General features: G+C 42.0%; 1 protein-coding gene across 4 annotated transcripts; it reads right to left on the bottom strand.

Annotated features, from left to right (window-relative positions):
• Positions 1-666: 666 nt before the first annotated feature.
• Positions 667-26,686, bottom strand: hipk3b (homeodomain interacting protein kinase 3b). Of its 4 annotated transcripts, none has more exons than XM_010796488.1 (16): positions 25,834-26,686; positions 15,104-15,227; positions 9,768-9,887; positions 9,247-9,333; positions 8,574-8,758; positions 8,337-8,487; positions 6,835-6,958; positions 6,629-6,750; positions 6,290-6,414; positions 5,804-5,986; positions 5,410-5,724; positions 5,175-5,321; positions 4,794-5,056; positions 4,081-4,132; positions 3,031-3,170; positions 667-2,174 (listed from the first exon to the last, which is right to left on the bottom strand). In XM_010796488.1, exons 1-16 carry the CDS (start codon positions 26,535-26,537, stop codon positions 1,663-1,665), a joined length of 3,354 nt encoding a protein of 1,117 aa, XP_010794790.1. In that variant the 5' UTR covers positions 26,538-26,686; the 3' UTR covers positions 667-1,662. The 4 variants fall into 4 exon arrangements, with proteins under 4 accessions (XP_010794790.1, XP_010794791.1, XP_010794793.1 ...); XM_010796489.1 differs by having other exon boundaries at positions 5,813-5,986; XM_010796491.1 differs by lacking the exon at positions 4,081-4,132 and having other exon boundaries at positions 1,546-2,174; positions 5,813-5,986.
• Between the last annotated feature and the right edge of the window lie 439 nt (positions 26,687-27,125).

Raw genomic sequence — 27,125 nt, 5'->3', positions numbered from 1 at the left:
AAGCAACTTCATTTGAAAATAAAAGACAACAAAGAAACACACACATAACTAGTCAAATGAACAGATAAAATGCACACACAGCATATCTACATATATATATCTATATATATATATATATAGAGATATATATATCTATATATATAGACTGGTGCTACCATCATATATATGTATATATCCTCCCTGACGGAATGTATAAAATAAGCAGTCGACACCAAGAAGCCTCAAGCCATTAACAAATGGTATAATGTAAAGGGGAAAAGTTAACTGTCACACATGCATAAATGAGCAAATTGCACACAATTAACTCAAACCTTATCAAGCATCTGTACTAAATAGTCTAGCTCTATAATATATGTCCATATATGCGTGTATATCAAATACTGCATGGTTTGCTCAGGCTTAGAAAATTCCATACCATGAATTCATTCGCATTTTTTCCTGACCTAATCAAAGCCATGCCCACCACACTTCTAAACATCTAATAACCAAAGTGAAAACACTCAAAATGAAAATACGAAGACGAAAAAGAAAACTAATCAACGACTATTTCGATTGTATTGCAGTTTCAAATAACAGTACAAATACTGTTTGTAATAATAGTTTCACTAAATAGAAAGTGATTATCAAATATTAAGCAATACTCAGTACTTGCACTTTGTACACTAGTTCATTTGAGGAAAAGGGAGAACGAAGAGAAAAACGGTTTTAATGAAACGTTAAGCATTCGCAACAGCAAAGCATGCTGCTCTTCTTGTAAGAACAGAAAGGTAACTCACTACACGCTGAGATACACACCGAGTCCAAAAGATACGCACCGCTATCCGCGATACATCACATCCATGCAGGCTATGCATGGACATATACACGTGTGCATATATATACTCACACATAGGATGCATCGACTGATTGGAATTTCAAGTGCTGCAGTCCAGTACATTAATAATCATGTATATAGTCATATATAAGTAGTAACATTAAAAACCCCAAATATGTAAGGCACTATGGCTGGGGACAGTTATACAATGCAGCGAGTCTTGTGACACAAACAATAAGAGCAACGTTTATGCTTCTTTCCGTTTACATTTTTGCTCATGCAAGACCACATGCAGCGTGAGGAACAACCCTATATAAATCGGTTAATTTACTTGACATTGCTAACACCAAAAGACACCGTAAAGGTACAAATACTTCAAACGCAGTACAACATACACTGTGGACGACGTGTGCATCTGTGTCGATCTAGAACTAGAGACTGGGATGGCTTTACAAATATGGATGTGTCTTGCACACGTAAGAAGGCAATATAGAAAAATAGCTGGGATCAGGGGTGCAAAGTCTAACTATTTAACACCACCCCAATTATTTTACCTGTTTTGAGGAGTATTCGTAGAAGATCCAATGCAAAGATATATATCAAATGTGCAAAACACATTAAGTGTGAGTTTACTACTCATTCATTCTTTCATTCGATCATTCATACATTGTTTCCTTCTTAATTTTTGCCCAAATCACTCTCCACCATTGGAACTCTTTTCCTTTTTTTTCTTTTTTTAAAGCTCGAAGTTCAATTACACCCAAGTCTACATGTTTCAAAAAATAGCTTGCTCTCTTTGTGGTTGTGCCATGGTTTTGGAAATGAAACCCATGTTGTTTAAGATAACCCTAGCCCTCAGGTGGTATAAAGGGTACCTGGGCAGCCCCGCTCACATGTAGGGGTACTGGTTGATTTTGGTGGGACTGAGGGGGAAACTGGCGTATGCGGGCGAGGCGATGTAGGAGTGCGGGGGGAAGAGAGGCTTGAATTGGCCCTGGGGGTGCAAGGTGGGGGAGGGCAGCAGTCGGGTGTTGATGCCCACAGTGACCTGATGCACGATGCCTGCCGGGTGGGAGATGCTGTAGGTGGGCTGCATGATGGGGCGGGAGGCTACAGGGGACGCCAGCAGGTGGGCCACGGGCGCAGCCGTGACCAGAGGGCCAGACGGGGGGTAAGACAGTAAGGTGGGCTGGGTGTGTGGGTGTCCCCCAAGGTGGGGGTGGGGCCCCGTATTGTGGTTTGGGCTGCTGTGGGACAGGGTGAATGTGTGCCCATGCATGGTGGGGGGGATATAGGCCTGTGGTCTCCGGTGGGCGAAGTTGCCATTCCATTCCTGGTGGCAGGAACCGAAATGCTGCACCTGAAGGAGAGAGCATCCGGCTGATCAGTATCACCATCTTTATCACTTACATTCGTTTCCCTTTCTTTAAGAGCCACTAGATGCTGCTGTCTGTCCACATTTGTATATCGTCTTTTATCAGTCGTTAACAATCCTCATACTGTTCAAACCATTACAGAGCTCTACTATTTAGTTGTTTTACTAGAAATGCATTAAATAAAGCAGTATTAGAATAAAATGCCCTCAGCCCCTAAACACAAACCCTTCTTATTCTTTTTTTTAATTCTTTATTTATTTGGGGTCACATTATAGTACAAGTACAGTTTTTCAAATCATATATTTTTAGAGACCCGAAGAAAAAACCCTTCTTATTCAACAAAATTTACTGTGGCAGATGAGTCTAGTTCCACTTAGACATTAAGTGTGCTCTCGGACGCTGCTACGCTATCAAGAGCAAATATTTGCAATTCAAAATGTGCTCTTTTATCACTTAAATGTATAAAGTGTAGTCACAAGCACTTAAGTAATTGCATTGCAGGTACAGTTTACCAACTTCTTTACATTGCAGAAAAAAGGGGTAGATGCAGAATACAATGACTTGAATGAATTAAAAAGGTATTTTCCACAAGCATCCACTAGCAGTTGTGTTTATTGGAACACCCTGTCCACAGCATTACCTCTGCCACTTATTAGAAAGTTATTCTTATGAAAATAAAATAAATCTTTTGGCCATACAGATGCTTATACTGTTTGTTCTACTCGTTTGGTTTTCCCAATGTCGGTCTACAGCCGACAACCCTCATCTATTAAGATGTGAAAAGTATAGGTTTACGTTCCTTTGTGTATTATGCATGTGTATGTGTGTGCATATGCTGACCTGCCCAAAGCCTATAGGCTGCTGTTGCTGGGGCTGGAATGCAGGGGGGATCTTCTGCGGCCGGTTGAGGAGGGGAGTGGAGTGGAGATGCTGGCGCCCAGGGTGGCCTCGCCCTCTGGACTGGCATGACGACTCTAAGACTGAGGGCAGGAGGTCATGTGAAGAAGGACGTACAGAGAAAGAGATGACATGCGTTAATTCAGACAATTTGATGTCCCACTATTTATATCACAGCGTAAATAAGGGCAGGCAAAAGGCAGAAAAGAAGCAACCAGGGGTTTGATCCAACTACAACTGCAGAAAAGTCAACGTGTGTGGCAGGAGGCTTTGCAGGCTTATCACTGATTCCAGCTGTGTTTGATCACATCCAAACCTTTAAAAATGGTGGCACCTGTCCTCTGAATATCATCTAGGTGATAATAAATAGATGTGTTTGTGGGGATCTGGGAGGAGTTGGTAACTAAGCTTGTTCATAGAGCTTATAGTGGGGTCAGACCATCAGCTATAAATACACCTGGTAGCACTAAAATAGCAAGCTGTGCCCTTTTATGTGGGGCTTTAGTTGCAATAGATTCATGGTTGGAGGGGGGGGGGGTTTCCTTTGAAAGGAAAGGTGATCTGACTCTGTAGGATTTTATCAAATATTTATAGTTGAACCATCAACTTTAAAATACCCATAAACAGGCTTTAAAATGTATTCAGTTGCTGAGAATATAGGGGTGTCCACAGCCGTTAATAAAGCCTACATATAGCATGCGTAACGCCACTTTAACACCAGGAAGAAACATTCAAACATGTATTTGATTCATGACAGCCAGAAAACGTCTTCATGTTCTCTGCTTGACATCCAAGCTCCAGATATTTATATCCGGGGCCTTTACCATTGTGGGGCAATTACGCATGTGTTATGTATCTTTAAAAAGTGCACATCCACACAGATACAGGGGCACTCAGAAACAGTCTGGAGCCAGAGTAAGGAGTGATGACAGCAAACAAATATGCACTCCAGAGTTTAAAGCCCATACTTCAGGGCAGGTCGCCCATAATCACCTGTGAGAACCTCTGCGGCCTACAAAGACAACGTAATCCCAGGCCATGTGACCTGTGGAGCAGACAGCAGCAGTGATGACTGACAGCTGGCATGACCTGCTCATGCACTTCCATGTCTTGTAAGGGGATAACACCATCAGACCGAAGTCCTGAGTGTGCATCTGAAAAGGTGTCCAGTCACCTGCTATACCGATGTGATCATTTTGGTGTAGAGATAACCTGGGTCTAACACACTGGCCAGGGAGTCACTTCCAGACGTTTTTACTTTAAGAAAAACACACGTTTCCGTATGTAGGCCTGAAACCTAATGTACATTTTTAGGCAGCTCCATGTCAGAATAGAAAGTCTTGAATACGATTCCTTATTAAACGATATAAAGCCGTGACCGTGATTGTTTTTGAAATGATCGATGCATTTTTTTTTAACAGAGTACATTTTTTATTTTATTTAAGCTTAATCTTTTTTGAATTTGTTTATATTTTTTTCAAATGTAAGAACTAAGGGTTCACAGCTTTTTAAGCGGTATTACAATTCTATTATATTATAATCTCTTATATCAGTGGCATAAAATTGTCTTAAAATTACAAAAATATTGTGTATTGCAATTACTTACTACCAAAAAAGGTAGTTATCATGACAGGGCTAAGTCAGACTTAAATAAGGATCATAGTGAGTGAAGTTGTGTTATGGATCCATCATATATCCAGTTGTACCTGTGTTGCCGTATGTCTCACTGACAGCAGGGTAGTAGTTATTGTTGTTCTGCACTCTCATTGGAGGCACCACAACAGTACGAACTGCTGGCTTGCTGGGCTCTGTCACCGGGGCGATGCACGCCACACGGGGCTCGCAGTTCTGGTTGCTGTCGGCGATGAAGCGTCGCTGTGTGAAGGGACTGTTGCTATGGCCAGAGGCGTCTGATGTGGGCGAGCTGTCCACCGTGTCACAACCACTCTCCTGTTCGTCATCGGACATACTGCAACAAGGCAACCAATCACAAGGGAGGTTAGTGACATGTCGTTTGTAGGAGTGCAGCCATTAATGTAGAACCAGTAAAAACATGTGTTTGTTTGAATGAGTTGCGTTGACCGTACCTGTTTGGGTGTTTGCAGGGGGAGGTGCTGGACTGGGCTGAGGCGGAGGAGCTGGTGCTGAGCGTGCTGTCAGGACTGCTGAGGGAACACACTCTCTCCATACTGACGGTGCTCTGACACGCCTCACAGTCTGCACTACCCTTACACCTGTGTGCAGACAGACACAATAATAATACAACATTTCAGAAGCTAAATTAGAAATATTGTAAGAAGTAACATGATGGTCAGTACTCACTCCCCCATCGAGTGTCTTTGTGCGCTCTCTTCGTCGTCGCTGCTGATACTGATGACACTAACAGTCGGGCTGGCGAGGTCAGAGATCACCATGGCCTGCCGCTGCTCCTGCGAAACTGAGAGCTCCTCACAGTCTGGCTCCACTTTACAGAAGTTCCCCCCCGCCCGCCTGTCGGTCCTTTGCTCCTCTTCAGCAGTGCGCCCTTCCGCCGGGCACCTCGCTTCTACCTGCTGCGCATTCTTTGCTGTATCGGCCATCTTTGGGGACTGGCATGCTACATTTTGGACGTTCGTGTTTTGGGAGTAGTTGCTGCCCCTGTTAAAACAACAAGCCAATTTAAGAGAGGAAGTAACCCTTTTAAGCGAATGAATGTGTGTTTTTTTGCAAAACTCACATGTTGTACCTGTTCACACAGGGCTTGGCTCTCTTGTTGGCAGCTGGCTGTGGCCACACCACATGTGCAATGCCTATGTTGATTGGCTGGTGGTGGTGGGTGGACATGGTCATTTGGTTGGTTAAGAATGGCTGAGGGTGTGCAATCATGGAGCTGTAATGGTTACCATGGGGACGCACTTTCCTGCATTAAGGAAACAGAAAATTGCAAAAGCCTTTAGCCCCATTACCAATGAAATGATCTCATTCAATGGTCCCAAAGGACATGTATGACTCATTGATCATTAATATTCAGGGGAGCAGACGTGCTGTCTCAGAGCAGTACTGCCATTCCCAAAGCTGCATATAGAAACTAGAGGTAGCGAAACTCTAAAGCATATTGCTTTAGATCATATGACATATTAGAACATATAGAGGGAGGAATATGGATAGTGCAAAAAAATGATATTGTGATGTAAACGAAGTTACAGACAAAAATATTGCTCACCCCCAGTCACCCAGTCTTTGTGAGCCCGCCACAGAGTCGGATGCCAAAGTGGTTGGTGGGGGGGGCACTGATGTCACCTGCTGCCAAGTGGGCAGCAAGATCTGCTGTGCACGGCTGGGCCAGGCCTGTTGAAGTTAAACGGAGCAAAGCATTAATATCAAGTACATTAAAAAGGCACCGTGTTTGTGGATCATTCATAATTAACTTTAAATGATAAATAATGAATGTAACTACTTTGTAACTACATTATCTACACTTAACAAAGCCATGCTGTTCCTTCCTCTTTGGCTATGTTATTTGAGCTCCTTTACCACTATTCCATCCTCGCTACCCCCTTACCTGTGTGATGACTCCAGGTCTGATTTGTATGGGCTGGATGGGGGGTGCTTGACTGAATGGAGGCACAGAAGCCTCCATTCGAACAGAGTAGCCTGATGGTTTAGCTGTGTTGGTGGGGATACCTGCAGGAACAATGGAAAGGAAATGTAGTCTAACCACCACAGATAATAACAACCAAGTGTGAACTAAAGATATAAACCGCCTACCTTGTATGGTTGGGGGACATAGAATCAGAGCCTGCTGAAATGAATCATTGCATCCAAACTGACCATTCCCGGTCTGCAGTGGTATCCCAGGGTGCATTATTGACGTGGCTGATGGGGCTAATCCCTAAAAAAGACAAATGTTATATGACTGGGATGCTTTCTTGGGTATTACAACGATCAACAATAGCATCAAAGAGCCAGTAGGTGGTGACATATCTACCAAGTGTGACCTGCATCTCAGCCTGACAGAGGAGCCCAAGGGTCTGTCTCCTACTGAGAGAGCTTCATGGGTTGGTCAGTCAACTTTAGGTATAACCCTGGCTTTTCGGGTTAAAAGTGGCTTACTTGGCAAACCTATGGTAGTTTAACATTGTCACCTCCAACACATGGCAGATATAGTACAGAGGAAGTAAAAAAAAAAAAAGGCATCCAGGACCCATTTGCTTAACTCCATGGTAAAATGGAGTCACTATGCTTTAAGGATTCCATCAAATCTAGATCAATACTTTCATCTCATTAAAACACAGCTCTTTATCTGTAAATATTGCATATGATTGGATAGATTTGTGTATGAGCCCGCTCATAAACAGATTAACCACTTTATCCAGGATCACAAGGTTAGATTTTATTTTAAAGGTTGATAACTAAAAGGTCGCTAGGAAATGTTGAATATACTCTGAGACAGGCCTGAGGGCTGAACAAAGAACAGTTAAGCATGTGCCTCTGCCTCACTGCTCTTGTGCCTGGCTATAATCACATTTATTGAATAACGAGAAGTAGGCCTACAGCTCCTGCATGTAGCCCAACCCCCATACACATGATAGTAAACACAAAGCAGCCTTTCACAGGATAATACTAAAAAAGCTTCCACATTTCTCGTTGAATTCTCTTGAAGAAGATAAGAGGAAACATTTACTGCTCCATGGAAACATTATCGCCGAACACTTTAATTGTGAAAAGAATTAGAACAGTTTTTTTTTCCTCAGCTTTTGATTCTAGGAATGAAGGAGCTGTCTAATAGTATCCGTATGTCTGTACTGATGAAACACATGCAGTGACCATTATTCTGTCACAATTGGTCATCTTTCCAAGTATCATCTTCAATAGGAATCGTTTTACATTATTGAGATGCAATGCTAAAGAGGGTCAGCTCCTGTTTTTCCATCAGCAACAACAGTGATTTGCACCGTTGCCATGACCTCAGAAACATGACGTGATTTTGTTGCCATGACAGCACTGCTAGGACGCAATAAGATGGGTGAGTCGGCATACACGCAAGCAATAAAGACGAGGACATTGTCTACATGTTCAGTCTTCACAGGAGCAGATGAACAGAACAACACATTGCATGTCGTCAGTGACCCACACCATCTGTCTATATATATCAGGTATAATCAGTGTAATATATGTAATGCTTTTATTCCCTGTAGTAAGTGTAATAACACCGCCAACACACATCAAATCAAACGGCAGATTGTAATCAAACAACATCCTGGACTTACTTGAGTGTGAATATTGCTGAATGGGTGGTTGACAGAGGCAGCAGCGGTTGTGGTCAGAGGTCTGATGAAAGGAACTTTATTTCTGTTGACCGCCTCATATGCACTGGGGCGAGTCCAGCAAACATCCATGACGTGGAAACATGACTTCACACTACAGAAAGACAGAGAGGGACTGCGAGTTAGGTAGGAAGGTCAAAATGACACCATGTCCCAAAATCTGAGGCTTATTGGACTTACTGGTTGCTATGGGGAAAGTCGAGCAGGTGTTGCATTGTCACAAAGGGGTGGCTGAGAGCCTCAGCGGGGGAGATCCTCTCTTCGGCATCGATCAACAACATCTTCTTCAGCAGGCCCACAAACTCCCTACGGTCTGCCTTCTCCACCAACAAGTCACTACCTTCCAGATTCATCACCAAGTTCACCTGGAACACATTTTACTGTTAAAACTGTTGGCTAGAATCACTGTTCTGAAACGGAGTAACGTACTCAAAGAAAAAGAGGTAAGGTCAAATGTAAAATGGCACTCTGTGTATGATGTATCAGTGATCGTTTTGATATGAAACCCATGTTTCAGAATGACAAACAATTTGTCATGAACATGAATTCTCAAGAATCTCCTCGACCTAAACGAGCATTGTTGGTCAACTGGGGAATTTCCATGTGCTGTCTTTTTACAGAGACTAGTAAGTGAAACCTGAACATTCATTCTACATTTGGGTTTAGCATTTATCAGAAGGGAAGTTGAGCTTAGAGGTAATCTTTAATTTCCCAGTGATAATATGGTGTATTGTGTTCATCCAGCTGTGGGTGTACTTCCTCTGGTAAACACTCCGGTATTCTCTCAGCAATTGATGTTGAACTTCCTCTGAAGTTCTGTTAGGTACATTGTGGTGATAGCAGCTGAACATACATGCGCTATGTCATCCAAACAGCTGAAGATGTACTTCCTGGCCTCCTTTGATTTCATTCCCGTCTCCGTCTCATGCTCATCTGTTGACTACAGAAAAAGAACATGTTTAGTGGGGCGGCAAAAACTAAATATAGCAAAGCAGTTGACATGCTGAGTCAGGATTTTATATTTTATGTGGCTAAAAAACTGTAATGTAAGTTGTGCTCCCAAAATACAGTATTGTAGAACCCTTTGATTTGTTTCAAAGTATGTGAAGCAATGTGACTTAAAGACTGCATTGCATTTTAACGATATGTCACACTGCGCATGTTTTTTCACGAAGCTACGATTGCTTCTTTATTGGGAACTACATTCTTTGTTTACCCATAGGGGAGCAAGAACATATCTGTTGACAGTAAGCCAACCTATGATTTTTTACAATCAGCTTTTAGTGAAACAAAACAAGGGTAGAGGTTAGTTGTTTTCAATAAGTGGCAACAAGCTACAAAGGCATATGCTGCAAGGGTGTAAATAATCCTCACCTTGAGTCTCCGTGCCGCATAGGTGGAGTCAGACTCTCTGCAAAAGAACCGTGATGTCTTTGTCCCCACATTCAGTAAATGTTCCCCTGGCAAACCTTGTGTCTGCGAAATGTAGCGCATCTGTTTGACATAGGGAGAAAAGCAATGGAAACAAAGATATAAACAAAAAGGAATAAATACATCTCATAGCTGAAATAAAATATATTTTCATGAGGAATCAAAAAAGCATTCCAATACTATGTATATTAAATTATGAACATTATTACATAAAGGTGGGTTTTTTCACTGTTTGTCGATTTATCATCCCCCACTCTCTGAAACCAAAACGTCACCCGAGAACTTAATACTAACACACTCTTTTATGTTCTGATCATTTACAAGGTAATGGATACTGACGTCATACTATCAAATCCCTCAGAGTTAAAGTTACAGTGGACATGTACATAATGGGGACAGCTGCTGAGACCTTGAAGATGGCATGTTCCTGACCAATGGTTCGACCCAAGTGAGAGTGCAGCTTGTGTTTATCTCTGTCAGGTGTCATGGTGTTTTCATGTAAACCTTGATGATAAGGTTCCTTCAGTCTCATTGCCAAATGCTTGGCTGCGTAATGATGCTTGTCAGTCAGATGCGGTGGGACGAGAGTGTGACACGCAGGTCTATGAGAGGAGAGCAGTGAGAAGCCCGGCTGACGTCAATCACACCCATGTGCAAAGGACAACAACCATTAGAGATTCAGCGTTGCTTAGAAAGCAAGAGCCAGGCATGGGGAGAACAGAGAGGATCATGAAGGAGATCTAGCTAACCCTTTCCCTTTGAAAATCACCAATTTAGAAGAAAGGCAAACAAATTATTCCTCACACCTTTACTTAAAGGTGGGGTAGGCAATTTTGGAGAAACCAGCTCGAGTGCGCTAGAATTTGAAAATACACAGCCGGAACAAATCTACCACTTCCTTACAGAGCCCCTCCTCCAACACACACGAACGCGCACATGACCAATGAGGGCATGAGATAAGTTTGTGCACAGATGGAAGGCTGACAGGCAGGTAGGCCATCCAGTTACTTTAGTCGGGCCGGCTAAAATGATTGGTCGTGCTTTTTACAGTACTACGGCTTCCACTGATGTTTTTTTTTGTCAAAGCACTTCAGATATTCATTGCTATCGGGATGTTAAGAGCATTCCATGGAATTTAACAAAAAGTGTATCTCGAGCCGGTTTCTCAAACTTACCTACCCCACCTTTAAACTTATATAAAGTTCCCACCCTGCTGCCTGCAAAAAATGAATAAATACGTTTCTATGTGTGAGTTCCATGACAAAACTCACATTTAAAAAGTGAAAAACAGACGGTAAGAATGTTTCAGTTGGAAGCTCATCGTGTGTTATTCTTCAAGTTGCTCCTCCAGGCAAATGTGATGCTTGAGCATTTGGCTTTTATAAGTCTGTTGCCAAGGTGCAAATCCTGCAATCACTCTGTTTAGGTGGGTGGGACAAGTCTATGTCCGTTGGATATAGATGAGTTAATGATCAAGCAATGCATGATGAATGTTATCTCATCTGCTTAGAGATTTGAATAGGATGGTAGACAGCCCCTGGCTTAACTCAAGCCACACTAACAGCTCCAAGTATCATAAAACACATTGCGTCACTGTCCACTTCTCCCTTTTGGGGACATTTGTGCTTTCATTTAGTCATTTTCCAAAACATACTGATTAGGTTACATCAACCAAAAATCTTTCTCAAATGTTTTGTCTTTCACATTCACTTTTGATAACTGACAACTCCAAAAAACCTTACCCTGAAAGTACCCTGCCTAAAATACCCTCCTTTCATGTCCATAATGTAGCTGTGCTGTGGTTCGGGAACGTCACATAAACAGAAACAGACACAAGAAAACAACACAGCCAGTGTGTGTGGGTGGAACATTCTTGTGATGGGAAAACCCTTATTTTTCCTGGAAGGCGAGTCACTGCAGAGATCTCACAAACCAGTGAGATCACTGGTCCACAAAACAACTATCCAGCGAGCCCAGGCCTGCTGCAGAGCAGACAGGAAGGCCGGGCAGCATTTATTTGATGGCAGTTGAGATAACCATACACTCTATAAAATATGCATTTCAATGATATTGCTCCGTCACTGCAATAAATTAAAGTACATCTCAGCTTAGGATAATGCACCATACCTTCCCTGATGCACAATGAATCTCTTCCACATTTAGATTATAGTAGTTTGCACCCACTAACAAACAGGGACATTCTTACGAGAGACTTTCAACCCCCACTATCCCAAATCCCTTTAGCTTCCACTGACTCTGCCTACATCGGCTTATTCTAACAGATCGCCCAAGTTGCAAGCTAGGCCAAGCCCCGGAGAAAAGAGGAAAAAGAGGAGGCGTGCAGAACTTTGGTCTGCCATAGTGTGCACTGAACCCAATGGTTACACTACTTGTACTGTGCTTGAGATAGCAAGAAAAAGTGAGTGTAAAGAGGGCCTGAAGAAAGGTTTAAAAACAACAATATGGGTAATGAAGTCATAGCCAAGACTACAGCACCTTGGGCTAATCATAGACACTCATAAGACACTGGCTGAGTCGCGAGGTTCGTCACTTCAAAGGAGTGAGAAGCCTCGTGCTCTAGCAAAAGATGGTGTGACTGGGTGATGAGGTAAGGACGGGAAGAGGAGGAGCAGGAGTTATAAATACAGTATGCTGTGTGGTATGGAACAAGACCCCCTGCAGAAAGATAAGAAGAAGAAAAGGGGGAGAGGGGGGGGTGGCAGCAACTCTCCGCTCCAGCCAGATCACCCTGTGGCCCCTGGATGGCACCTCACCCCAGCAGGCAGCTGCCGAGCTGTTGGTTATTTATTTTAGGCGCTAAAAATTTACAAGCTTCTATTTTGAATATCGGTAATATATTTATATCAGAATGAAAGCACATGGAGTGCCAGTTTAGGAATATTTCTGTCCTCAACCTTTTAAACTCATGACAACTCTGGCTTTACTTGTGGGAGTCAACTAATGATTGCAGAAGCACTCTAAAATAGTTTGAAGCTAGGAAGTAAGATAGCAAAACCTTCTGGTTTGGATCCTAGAAAATCAAAGATGTCCTTATATCAAGTTCAATTGGAGCATCTATTTCTTGTTAATCGTGAACACGAAAAAAAGGTTTGAACAGAAAGGGGATGTGGTTTGCTTCGGCTTAATCACTGCACCTTTGAGAGTGATCCTACATCATTTGACATCAAGTGTTGCCACCGATAGAGCTGTGATTTAATGTGAGGATTTGTGGAAGTATGAGTTTTTGTTCTTCACGCTATACTATTTCTATAAAAGGCTTTAAAAACAACAACTGGTAGTGATCTTACTTCATCTATATGTGCATGTACTTTGCTTTAGTATGGCATCCAGAAAACATCAAAATAAGAACTTCATGTTTTTTATTAGACCTATGCTCCTGAACAGACTGCTTTTTTACAAATGTCCATGATCAACTTGAGAACCCTGTGTTTTCTATTTCTTAGAGGCACAGGGGTAAAAACAAGGCCTCTCCAGGATGTGCTTGAGACTTTACTACACGACCATTCTGCTAAAATGGGCAAGGGTTTTGAGTTCAGTCATCCCAGAGAACATCCAGAGCCTAAGACCCACTGCAGGCATTTTAATCAGCAGGCAACAATAGACAGTAACATGAGCGGTGCACGATACAGCGAGCTGAAATGTAATGCGACTAACTACCTTTCCCTTTAGATGACTAATGCCCTGCACCACAATCCACCACTTGTGTTTTACAGTGTATTATAATTCAGTTCCCCATTTAAAGTACAGTAGGATGATATCCTTATCTGATCAGTCTAACAACCATCTGCTCAAAGCAGTCCCTTACAAAATAGAGGAGGCTCCCCCAAGACGAAAATATGAAACTTTGCGACATGCAAAGTCTGTTTTTGGCTGCTGCAAAAACAGATCCATCATATTCAGAGTGGTGATGCAGCGCTCAAGTCAAATCTTTTTCGGTAGTGTTGAGTTATCTCTCCTGTCTCAGTCCTGGGAAGAGTGAAAAATGATGCCTGGCCATAAAAATACTTTGGTGTGACTGCAGTGTGCAGCGGGGCAGATTGCTGTAATCTAGAGTGCTGCATGGGACACAGCAGGACCTGACCCAGGCGGTGCTGGAAGGCTTTGAGTAGATCGGGCTCCGGCGGTGGAGAGCAGCTCAACATAAGCCCAGATCAGTCTAGTCCTGGGAAGACACTGTCAGGTCTCTGCTTGGGTGGAGGGAGGGGCAGACAGCAGCTCCTAATAGACATACCATCAGTCACAATGATATGCCTTTCTGCTCACTGTCACAGATGCCAGCAGATGCAATCCTCAGGGTATGTACGTCAGAAGGGAAGCCGTAAATACTGCAATAATTTGTTACTGTAAGTCACATGTCTCTTTCTTCATTCAAACAGTCCATCACTGTTCTTCCTTCTGTGGGGTAGTTAGGCTAAAAAGTGTTTCTTTCCCTAACCCTCAAGTTCACTCTTCTTCCTGTCCCTTTCTTGCTCATACAGAAAATCTCTTCAGCGCCCTTAATATCGTATTAGGCGTAGATCTCACAGATTCAAATAACAGATTTTTCCAGCTGTACACCCTGTGACAATGTCGCATTCTTGTTTTAGCTTCGAGCCATCTGTCATAAACTTAGCTGCTGAGTCCCCATCTCTGCCTTTTTAAGGCAGTGTTAGCTTCTCTTCTAAACTAAATCGTTCAAGGCAGGTCTTTTGGGGGATTTAGACTAAAGTGGTCATCCTGCAAACTCCCACGTTGGGAGCCATGTCTGAATCAGTACCCTGAAGGCAAGTCTGCAATAACAAGCTGGATTGAATGCAAACACAGAAACAAACACACTGAAGCCATTCCTGTGTGGGAGTCTTGATTGGGAAAAGTAGGGTTTAATGAAAAGAAGGAGGCAAAAGAAAAAAGAAAAGAAGGTCAGAGAAGAGACCAGGAAAATATGTGGTTGGTGGAAACAGAGGGTGTAACGATACTTGGGCCGTGTAAGGATGGGGGGCTGACCTATTGGAGAAAAGGCTTAGGAAAGTGTAAAACCTATAAATGGAGGCAAGGCCCGCTGTGGCAGAGAAAACCAGTTTCCAAGTGCAAATGGTACAGAGGAAAGACTGACTCATAGACACTGGATCTATAAGCAGGAGGTGCTGGGATAAACTGAAAACAGAACAGAAAATGGAGGATAGCAGGCAGCATTCTAGGGGATTAATAACTCCCCAAAAAGTGATAAAATAAGAGCCAACGGCAGGTCAAATGTGAGAGATGGTGAGATGGTAGTTTACCTGGTCGTACTCCAGGGCCCCGGGGTAAAGGGGCCAGCCCAGAAAAAGTTCAGCTACCACACAGCCGAGGGACCACATGTCTATGGCTTCACTAAACGGCAATCCCAAAATAATCTCTGGAGCCCTGTGGAACAGACAAAACACACAACTGTTAGTCTGATGTGACAATTATATACAGGTTATTTGAAAATAAATAAAAGGCCAATATTAGTACACAGGGCAAGAAATGAGACAAATATGCAAATGGCTAGGGTGATTTGCATCACTCAAACGTGGAGAGAATGGTTTATTTTGTACAGACATTTCACACAAAGAGGCTCAAATCATGTTTTTGAGCATTATATACAAACATCAAAACAAATTCAAGAACCAACCGCTCACTAAAAACAACATTTTCTCTGAAAAATAAATTAAATTAATTACTTCGGTTTGGGCTATTCTTTATATTTAGTTTTGCTGTTGTTGTATTTTCACATGTAATGCATTTTGGTGTTCTCATAAACTATACAATCAATATATGCATTAATGAAATTGTATTCTCAGTTTCACTACTGACACATGTATTGCTTGTTGTCTTTATCGGCTGAAGTCTTTCAAGGCAGCTTTGTTGGTGAGTGTTGGCTTGCAGGCGTCAGCAGGCTGAGTCAGTGGGTTAGCAGGTCAGCTGGACAGGATCACAGCTTAGATGGTCTGCTGGATTTGCTCTAGGTTGATGCGAAATAAGTAACAGTCACTGGGTCTTTGCCTACGTGCTGGCTTGTGTTACTGTTAAGCTCCATAATAGCACTTTAATACTCTCTCACAGGGATGCTAGTGGTGACGCAGGCATGTCAGCACTAATACAGGTAATGCGTGCTGACTACTGTCAAGAACATGTTGTTTAGGACACAGCACAAAGCCTGTAAACAGTGACAGTGCAGACGGCATGATGTAGCGTGAACCGTTTTTTCTGACACGTGTATGTTCAGGGGTGGCCTCTAAGCTCATTCAAATCAATAAGACACATTAAGTTATTAGGTCTCAGACCAGTACGAGCATATCAGGTAATGCGGGGAAAATAACACTGCCGTGACTAGGCTAAAATGATGAGCGACATACAGTAGGTTGAGACATAGTACATTTTCCCCATCCCAGGGCTTATGGATATTACAACATCAAGATAATTGTATCAAAACATATATGTTGAGATCATGTTTAAATTAGTATTTCAGTAATAATTATGCCTCAGCTCTATTGCCCATAGATGTTCCCATTGCTCAGAATAACTAAAATATAATTAGAAAGAAACTTGAGTGACTGACAGATATCATTTCACTTCCGTTCTGCATATATTTGTCACAAGGTTTACCCTCCTCCAGCTATTTAACAACATGTAAAGAATCCAGAGGATTAAAAAAATCGAAAGTACGTTGAGGATAAGATTTCAATACAATTAGATCAAAGTTCAACGATTGCTATTTCTTCCCTAACATACCAACTAAGGAAGTCCCAAGCTGTCATATGGCACATATGTTAAATCCATATCCAACAACTACTCTATGACGTCTTTGGAGCCATATGGGACTGAATGGTTCAGGACATATGGATAGCAACAGCAAATTTAAGACCAGCTAAAATAAGTTTCACACGGTTCAAACAAATGAACGCAACAGCTGGTGCAGTAGACAACATAGCAGCAGAAAACCAACCGGGCAGTTATGCCAACCATTTCAGCCTCACAGCCATGTCCTATTTATAAGGAACAGGTTTTCCCTGGAGGAGTGAGGAGAGCGAGGCTACATATAAACACGCCATTATAATCATCAAGACACAAGGCTGATACAGGGATATACAGTATGGCTGTTAAAGCACAACAAGCCTTCACTGGATTGGTCTAGTTGCTGGTGTCTAATCTGTAACCAAAACCTGAGAGTAGTGCAATAGCAACAGCCAGTGCATGGACAGCAACAGCCAGTGCATGGATCCATCAACCACTCTTTTTCAACTTTTCAAATCAAGTCGTGCTGAATCAGAGCTTTTATACAAGGCTCAATAGTCTGCTTTAATTTACAACCCTTCTCTATATCTAGAATTCCAAATAAACCTGTAATTGGGTCTTGTGAAAACAATAGTTACTATGAAAATGCAGTATTAATGTCTTGACAGGGATACATCATTCTTATCGATGTGACAACATTTTTAAGATTGCCCTGGGCTGTTTACAAAATCTAACTACCTGGAAGAAATAAATCAACTAAAATAATAAAGCCAGTACACACTTTGGAAGTCAAAGAAATCTAAATCTAAAACAGTCCCATTGCAAGGAAAGCACAAAAGGGGGACGAGGAAATAATAGATCATTCAGGAGTCACCTATGTTAAGCTCTTTGTTTATTTCTTGGTCCAATTCCACCGGAGATTATGCAAAGTGCTTTTGGGCTCACGGAGGATATTCACACAGCGAATATGCTACCGTTCTTATCAATTTTGTTATTTCACACACAATTTCAATACAACTACCATCGGTTTAATGCGCATTGGTTTCTAATGCTATATTGTGCCGCAACTCTATCCGTCTATGCACATTTTTCTCAGCCACAAGACAAAAAGGTCTATTGACTGATACTGCTTCACTGTTCAAAGGTTTGAAATGAATGACTGAGTGAAACAAGAGTTGTCTACAATATCAGGGTGTTCAAAGGCTTCCATAGAGCCTCGTGTGTTATCTGTGCAAAACACGTCCAGAGGCAGCAGAGAGGAAAAAGACACATCTTCAAAGAGCTTTCTAGGACGCAATTTTCAAAACATTCCATGCTTCACGGCTCACTTTTAAAAGTTTCAGCCTTTCTACCACCGTAGGCCTATTGCACACAGTTTTAAAATAGGCTCATTAAATTGAACATAGTTAATATAATCGGATAAATAGATTTGATTGAACAGATTAAGAGTGACGTGGTGCGATATATGTAACATTTGGTTTTGGTGAGGTCATTACAGAACAAGGCCTTAGTGAAAATAACAAACTCTGCATTGGCTTGTCTTTAATGGAAACCATCACAAACAAACCCTAATGCACAATGCTGAGTGCAGCAGTAACAGCAGGCCCCGCATGGGCACACCACTGTGCCAACTGTGACCCGCCCACACTGCAGGTGTGAGTTCTAGCAACAATCGCAAAATAAAACCCAAACAGTCCAAAGCAATGGTACAGTCTTCTGAAGCTATTTTTTTTCCTCCCAGCCTGAAGCTTCCCCCATGTTTGACTGCTCCTTTGTGGATAGGCTCAGGCCAATGGAATAAATTGTTTCCCCCGGTCAACAAGTTCAACTGTTTGCTCCTTCACCTCAAACAGCTGCTTCCCCTTCATCCATCCATCTCTTCTTTTCTTCCCATTTAGTTTCTCTGTCGCTCATATACAAAGAGGCTGAGGCACAAGGCAATGTTTCGTTACACAAACATGATGCAAGGCGAGATTCCAAAACACACAGTGTACAGGTGTACTAAATATTTCACCAAGAGGTCCAGAAAAGTTAACATTGGAAATGAGCAGAGTCCTCGATCCTTAATATTTTAAATCTTGGCACATAGATGTTTAGCGCCTTTAATATTTGTAAAACCTATTTCTATTTAGTTCTGCATAGTTATTGTGTTTTTGCTCGCCATTGAACAACAGAAATAGGCTTACATAAGAATACATTGCATTTCTCCATACTTCACAGATTTACTGAAACAAGCATATTTCCCAAAGTGTCAGTCTGTTTTTTTCTTCTGTTCAATTATTATATTTCTTTATGCCTGAAAAATAGAAAACAAAGAAGCTGAGAAACATGTCTTATACTTGCTAGAAGGGCCATGGCAGAACAGAGAAATTACCCCCATGTCTATTTCTTATTCATGCCCATTATCTTACACTCCAAAAATAGATCCTCACAGGGAGGATCCGAGTGTAAAGTGGCATCCTACCAGCTCACAAAAGCTTTTATTCATTTGACAGGGCAGCAGTGTCAAAGACGGACAAAATCCTCTGGCAGGGAGCAGAGGTAATATTAAGTATGCAATTTTCATAACAAGAAAAAAAAGAACATTCCCATCATGCCTGTACTACGCTCACAACTCTGAACAAACTCATTCAGAACAGACAATGGCTAAGAATCTCTTACGCTACAACATTTTGTTGTCATTAGTTACCCAATGGTTATTTTTAAACATTTATGAACCAAATGTATGCCAGTGATCGGCACATCTGGACGATGCTGTGGAATGTGCAAGAGCATGTTGGATGTGTTTCCTTCACATCTGCCCAGCACCACTGACACTCTTTTCTTAAAGAAACTCTCTCTTCCTTGCCTTTGTAAGTTCCCGGTCTTCCAGCTGTGGTGTTTCATTTGTGCCTGCCATATTGTGATTGAGTCACATGACCATCTGCCTGTGCTAAACTCGGCATATGTTGTTAATAGTGTACAGTTAAAGGGTTCCGGGAAGAACTAATGCTTTTGAACTTTGGCTTTGCATAACATGCATCGATTTAGATGACGTGTATTCTGTGTGCGGCTTTGTGCACTTCACTGTGACCTCTGTGCCGTTGCGAATGTTTGGAACGAATACACACACATATACTACAGCACTATACTTGTTGCATTCTCACGTAGGCCTTTAAGTAAGCTTGTTCAAATTTATAAACCATTCGGGCTCAGCCACGAACACACATTTATGGTGACTCCATGATGGAAGAATGGAGCTTTACCGCACGACTCTTCCAGGAACTGTAATTCCACCCACTGCCAGGGCACTCTGTATTATTCAGTGGAACACAGATGCAGTGTAGCAAAGACGTAGGTAGCACTTGCACTCTGATCTCCCCGGACCTTAGATTAAGGATACAAGGCTTTAGACATGTTTTACAGATGTTAACCAGTCAATGTACTGTCGTAGAGCAAGTGTGAAAGAAATAAAAACATTTCCAGTTCAGATCGACTGAGCCTTTTCTTTAGGGTTTTGCTGTAAACGTTCTTTGAATGCAGCTGCCTCTGGAGAACAAGAAACTTTGCGCGAGTGCGATTGAATAATAAAACGGAGCCATTTTTAAAAAGCGATTAAAACATGTCTTCTTTCTAGCCTATACACCTATACTGAAATTCCTTGACCAATGTCTTTTAAATTATTAAAAAAGGTAGCAGTTCCAAACGATTCCAAAGATATAAAAACAAAGCAGGCCGACAACCTACCGTTTATTAATCTACTTATAGAGGCATATCATTTACCAGAATCCATGGCTAAAGGACTATGGTATCAGCAGTCCACAGCTTTGACATCACATATCTATGCTTTATGTTGCCAACTGAATGGCCTTAGTCATGAAGGATGCAATTTTCAAGGTGAAGTCCAACAAGAACTCAATGGACATTACACCTCAACGCTATTCATTTGTGAAACGCCAACAAGGACAAGGCTTTCTGGTGCTTCCATTCCAGGAACACAAACTGGCAAAGAATAGCATCAAGTGCTCACTAAAAGGATTTCTTAGAAGCGGTAACAGTTCATGTTGTTTATAGCAATTTATTAAACCAATGTGACCGTCGGCAAAAGTACAGCAACGTAATTTGAAGCCGTTTAGTTGGAACAAGCCTTTAGCCTGTTAGCACGAGTTTGAGTTATTCTTGTAAGCCTTTAGGGAGTTGGTTTAGTCACAGATCTACTATTAGGAATACGGATCTGAGACAGTATCAAAGTAAACTGAAAACTAAAGGATCACATCTTGTAAATAAAACACACAATGTGGCGAAACATAGCAACTAACCTTGATGCATAATTTATAGTCTTGCTAAATAACACATTGCAAGCTACTTTGGCAAGCTACTTAGTCCATATAAATACTTAGAAACACTCATTACCCACTAACCCACAGAAGTATAGTTCAAACAAGGTCCCCCACACACAAAAATATGTATAATGACTGTCTGGGGTATAACTGGCTCATTCTGTAATAATGCCAGATTTACTTTTCCTTGAAAAGTAAATCCCCTATGGCAAATAATTTCATAGAGGTACCTGTCCAACATGGGCAATCCGTAGTAGATCTTTCCATTAAGTCTATGCCGAATTGTTGCATGGGGGAGAAAGGTTTTAATGAACGCTACTGCAAATTCGGATCTAAATCTGCCAAGATTATTTGCCTATCGTTTGTAATTATTTTTGTTTAATATGTATGTCGAAACCTCATTAAATATCCAATACAATAAAAACTTAGCTGACTGTTCAAATCAGGATTGCAAATTACGAGCTGCATCTGGCCAAATGCTTGTAAATTGTGGAAGCGGCAGATGTAGCTGTCAAACGTGTTGCTTTGAGTGGGTGATAGATTTAAGGTATCCACCAGCCACTTTAGATTAATGGACAACTAATATTTATTGCTGGGCACATTTCAAAACACAACACAAATGGACATGTGAAAATCAAAACAGCTGACGTTAGATATGGTTGACCTTGAGTGAGTAAGTGAGAGCTCTCTAGTATTTCAAGCTGTCCCTATTTCATTCTGGCTGCCTATGTGCTTCACCATCTATAGAAGTCAAAGCCCACTGGCCGGCATCCCAGGAGCTATTTCAGGCAACCCTTCACTCTAGCCTCAGCAACGCTGTTCGCTCACAGTATGCTTAGCATACTCCTTTCTGTGAGGGGGTACAAAATGCAAACACATTTTTACAAAGCAATTTCCAACTGTGAGTGTTTTGTTTTGAACAACTGTGTCCTAAAAAGAGACTCAAATGAGAAATACATGGAAAATATTCAAATATATAAATACATACTAAAGTGCATAAAGAATAGAATGAAACTACCGCTTTGTTCAAACCTATGACCAGTATTGTTGTATAACAAGACTGGTGAAACCATATTTTCTATATTCATTTGCTTTGGTATAAACAAATGCTGATGTAAACGCTGCATACCCCGACCACATGAGGATGAAGAGATGGGTATAATATGGAAGGCTTCTTGTTTTTTATTTTTGGCAAAAAGATGTTGCCACATGAATCACTTGTTTATCAAACCATCTTCCCATCTGTGAATCAAAATACATCACTATGCAACATCTGTGAAAGAAGTGCTGGTCACCAAAGTTGACAGAACTGACTAACGCAGTTGAAGCAGCTGCACTTTTCACTTCCTCCCCTGCAAATGTACAGCAAAGTGCAGTTCTATTTTGAGTATCTTCCTAAAATATTCACAAGAATGATGAAAAGAGAATGCAAAATTAAGGTTTCACTTACAAGTATTTTTCAACTGACACCATAAAACTAAAAGCAGAGAAATAGGTAAAAACATTGTTTTCTCCCTTTGGTCAGTGTGGAAAGCTATGGTAATGTGAATAGAGACAGACATCAAATCATCTATTTACATGAATTTTCACGGACAGTATTTTCATTCCCTGCAGAACAAACTGCTTCGCTGGCTCAGTGTGAAGGCAGTGAGAATTATTCAAATGCATGTAAATGCCTTTCACTGAAAACAGCTAAGACTAACCTGAACGTGGCTCATAAATCCTCACTTCTTCTGAGCCTCTGAAACCAAGACACAAAAACGCACAATCTGTACCACCAAATTGCCTTAATCTCACCATCTGAGTATATCTCAAGATATTCTTGCCATACCGTGTCAATCTGTAAGAAACTGTGACCAGGGGCCTCATTTATAAAGCCTTGCGTAGGATTCACGTTGGAAGGTTGCTTACCTAAATAAATACGCAGACATTTTCCGATTTATAAAACACTACGCACCGGCGTAAGGTGGAGACAAATCACATTGTTTGTTTGGTGGATGCAGTTTGAACCAGAGTAGCTCAGGAGGTCGGATCGTCACCAAAATAAATAAATAAGTGGTCCGAAAAAAGTTAATGACAAAATACACATAACCTTCTTCAGGCAGTGTGTCAGTGTGTTTGGGCCGGGGACAGGAGACCCCCCCCCATGATGAGAAACTGTAAGAAAGGGGGATCCCTGCGGAGTGGAGTCAATTAATGTTTTTATTTTTATTTGGTGGTTTGTGTTCCAGCTGTCGATCAGCTGTGGGCAGCGTCTCCACTGCAGCATGTGCGTTTTATAAATCGCAAACATTGCTTAGAAACTGGCGAACGCCATCTTTTGAGCGTACACACCATTTATAAATGAGGCCCCAGGAGACATTCCTGATTTATTTAGCTGAGAACAGGGACAGAATGTTTTAAGGTCAAGATATGGTTAGCAAACTGCAGTTCGGTATCGACTAAGTTTTGACTGTTTCCATATGGATTCCTTAAGGCTTTTGATCTGCAATGCGTTGAGTCTTACATTGGCGAAGTTCATTAAATGTCTAAACCTAGAGGTAAGGTACGTTTATTTATATAGCACATTTTCAGACACAGAGCCAATTCAAAGTGCTTTACATCATCATTAACACTCAAATAATATATTTCTCTTTACAAACATCTGTTGATTTAGTAAGATCTGAAGTTATGTAAAGTTGTCTTTCACTTGACTACGAGATCACAACTCATTGAAATTAGATACCGACTTGAGGGTGAGGCGCTTGCCATGGGGCAAAACGTGGTACAAGGACTTTGTGAGAGTGGATGAGCAAATTGATCATGAAATCACTCCACAGCATCAAGCAGCTGCCTAGTCAACATCTTACCTATTATAGGATGCTATCATGGTAGAAAGAGAATAGGGCTGGTTGCCAATAATGGTAGATGTTGCCTGACCTACAATATGCCACCAGTGGGAATCAAACCATGTCTTTTTTACTGCAGTGCAGTTAACTTAAGCTCGCTTCTCTATCTTGTTACAAACCTTAAAAAAACATGTCATAACATACAGGGTTTCCCACAAATAGACTTTGCTTGGGCGGTCCGCCAAAGTATATTTCATGAACCATTTAGGTTTTTAAAAATGGTATCCGTCCGCGAGCACGACGCCATCCGTAATCGATTAACTAGTGGACAACGGCCCCTACTTTACCTGTTTGCTCCGTTATCGCGTGAAGGGTCTGCTTCATGCGCCCCGCAGTAACCCTGCTGCGGGGCTCCGGCAAAAAGTTCATGAGCTTGCTTCACTAGCACAACCCCCCCCCCACTGAAACATTGACATATGTTTATTATTACTGTTTAATTATTGTTTAACATTGGATTTGTTTTTGGACGATTTCCAAACAATAATTATACAATACTTATTTTACTTGGATGAAACCTTAAACATTATTTAAAAGTTATTTTGTTCTCCATTTGTAAGTTTTTTAATATTCATTTTAAACATGGTATACCAATTCCTATTGCACCAACTGTGGAGCTCTCAGATATTTAGCATTACATATGGCTGCCCCGAGCAAATACAGGTGTATGTTGTGGTATACCCCCGACAGTAATGCAAATAATGAACATATATAACATGTTTACATTCTATTTCTAAAATGTCAGAGATCACAGTTTATAATCTAGTTGCATGTGCAAATGTGCAAACAGAGGCAAATAGATTCTATAGACGTGTGCAATTGAAGCGTGAGACATTTCAGGGCCAGTGTAAACAGGTGCGTTGGTTAAAAAGGTAGCATACTTGTTATGTAAGATGGAATAATGAAATACAGCTGGTGTAGAGGGGGGGGGGGTATGTGGTTGAATATGCACCTTTTCAATGGATTTAATGTAACAAACTTTGCATTTTCACTGCATCCTCACAGCTGTGCGAGAGCACAGTTCTAACTCTGGGCGATTAATGTCCCAGTTCATTCCGTGTGCATTAGAAAAGGTCCAAGGAAGGTGTAATGATTCAATCACTATTACTTCTTCTTCTAATGAACGCTAGTGAAAGTGTACACCAGCTTCCAAAGTCTGAATTTAAATCATTGACCAACCATTAGTGGTGCCAGTGCCACTCCTAGCAGCTAAGAGGAACTATGTCAAACTCTGCACAGAAACTCATGCAAATTACTGGATATTATCTGATGAGACTATTTGTGACAATTTGCTTGAGTTTATACATTCTCATTTTAGAGTCTGTATGCAAAGTAGGAAACGTAAAACAACTTACCTAACAGTTGAAACCATTTCAGGCCTGCTTTTCTAATCAAGCCAAAAGCACTTATAACATAAAGCCAAAGGTAATTTGTCCTGCCCATTTTCCTAGTGCACATCCAAGAGCAGAAACACAGACCTCCTCCTAACATAAACATAAGGGACTGTATCTACTGCCCTGTCATACCCTGTAACAGCATACTTAAGTTTGTAATAACATTCTTTAATTTATCTCTCTCTTTTTTGACTTAATTTAACTGTAGATGTATTAACATTCTTCACATATTGGTATATCTATTATTTTTCTATCATCACATAATCTCTGTGATTCCCTTTCACTCCTCAGGTTTAGCCCTGAGGGTAAATAATACCACAATTGTCCACAAAGTCAATTCAACTCGTTTTTTTTTTCTTATAGTCTTAAAGAAATGCTAAACAAAGCTTTCTTTCCGAGGCATTGTGAACATTAACAGGGAGTCTGCTAGTGAACTCTGCAGGGTCACATTTTCTCAAAGTCTGTGGTATGTCGCTCTTAAATAGACAGGATGTTGTGCAGTTTGGGAGACATTTCCTTGTTTTGCTAGAGGAAGGACATTTTTAACCCGACCATGGCGTTCTGGACACCAACAGAGCCTGACATTTGAATATCAACTCTAAGTTTCTCTGTTTAAAAAAGATTTAAAAAATCTCTCTGTTCATTTTGTACTCACCTATAGTACCGAGACTGGAGGTACGTGGAGCACACTGCCTTGGACACATGACTGGCAGAGCCGAAGTCTATCACCTTCACCCTGTAGGGCTGCCTCACTGGGTCCACCAGCATGATGTTCTCCGGCTTGAGGTCGGCATGAATCAGACCCATGCTCTTTAGCTTTTTCAGAGCTGTGGCTACCTGCTGTAGCACAGGTCTGATCACTTTCAGGGGCAGCGGGCTGAACTTGTTCTGCTTCAGGAAATCGTACAGGTTCTGCTCAAGCATCTCAAACACCAGGCAGGTGTGGCTGCGGTGCTGGAAACATTCAAAGGCCCGCACCAGGTTGTGCTCGTCCGCATTCTCCCCACTGAGACGAGCGAGGATTCCGACTTCGATCTGACCCTGCCGTGCATATGAAGGGTGGTTCTTCAGGATCTTCACCGCCACCACCTCCCCCGTGCCCCTCTTCCAGCACTTTACAACCTGGCCAAACGTGCCACGTCCCAAAAAATCCAGCACTTCATAAGTATTCTTCATGGAACAGAGGACTTCATGCTGCACCACCTGGTAGTCCCCGTCCCCTCCTCCTGCTGCACCTACCCCATGTTTGGAGGGGCCGCCTCCAGCCCCCACGGCCGCAGGCGCAGTCATGGTTGCGTTCCCCACATTCGTCGTTTGCATCATGGCAGGCAACATTGACAGTTCCTCCACAATCTGCATGGTGCTCCCTCGGTTATCCAGCTCCTCACTTTTACGTTTCAGCCCACATCGCTGAGAGCTGTCGGCTGAGTTGAAACCTCCACAGTTCTCTTCTCTGTCACCCTCCTCCTCTCCACCTCCCTCACGTCCTCCACTGCAGCCCTCTCCCCTTCCCCCTCCTCCTGCCCCTGTTGCTCCACTGCTGCCCCTACTTGCTGTTTCTATCTGCTGCTGCTGCTGCTGCTGCTCCTTGCCCTGCGAGTGGACAACCCCTGCGTCCTGTCGCTGCCGGGCCCCAGCTGGGCCTTGTCCCCCTCCTCCTCTTTTACCAGGTTGTTGTCTCTGGACACCACGCACCACCACCGTCTGTATCGGGTACTCTTGTCGTCCACGCACTTTCACGCCCCCTGCCAAGTCTCGGTTCACAAACGAGTGGGCTTGTTTGGTTGGGTGCACAATGCCAAAGGTTCTGCCGTTCAGATAAATCCACGGGTGTGCCCTCTCATGGTAAACACAGCTATTGGGCTCAATTTTAAGTTTCTTCACACTGCTAAAGGCACTTGTCTGGGTTTGATAACTGTGTGGTGGGTAGACCAAGACTTGTGAGGC

Source organism: Notothenia coriiceps, unplaced genomic scaffold, assembly GCF_000735185.1.
Source record: "Notothenia coriiceps isolate Sejong01 unplaced genomic scaffold, NC01 NC01_scaffold00037250, whole genome shotgun sequence".
NCBI lineage: Eukaryota > Metazoa > Chordata > Actinopteri > Perciformes > Nototheniidae > Notothenia > Notothenia coriiceps.
This window is presented reverse-complemented; position numbering and strand designations above follow the sequence as displayed.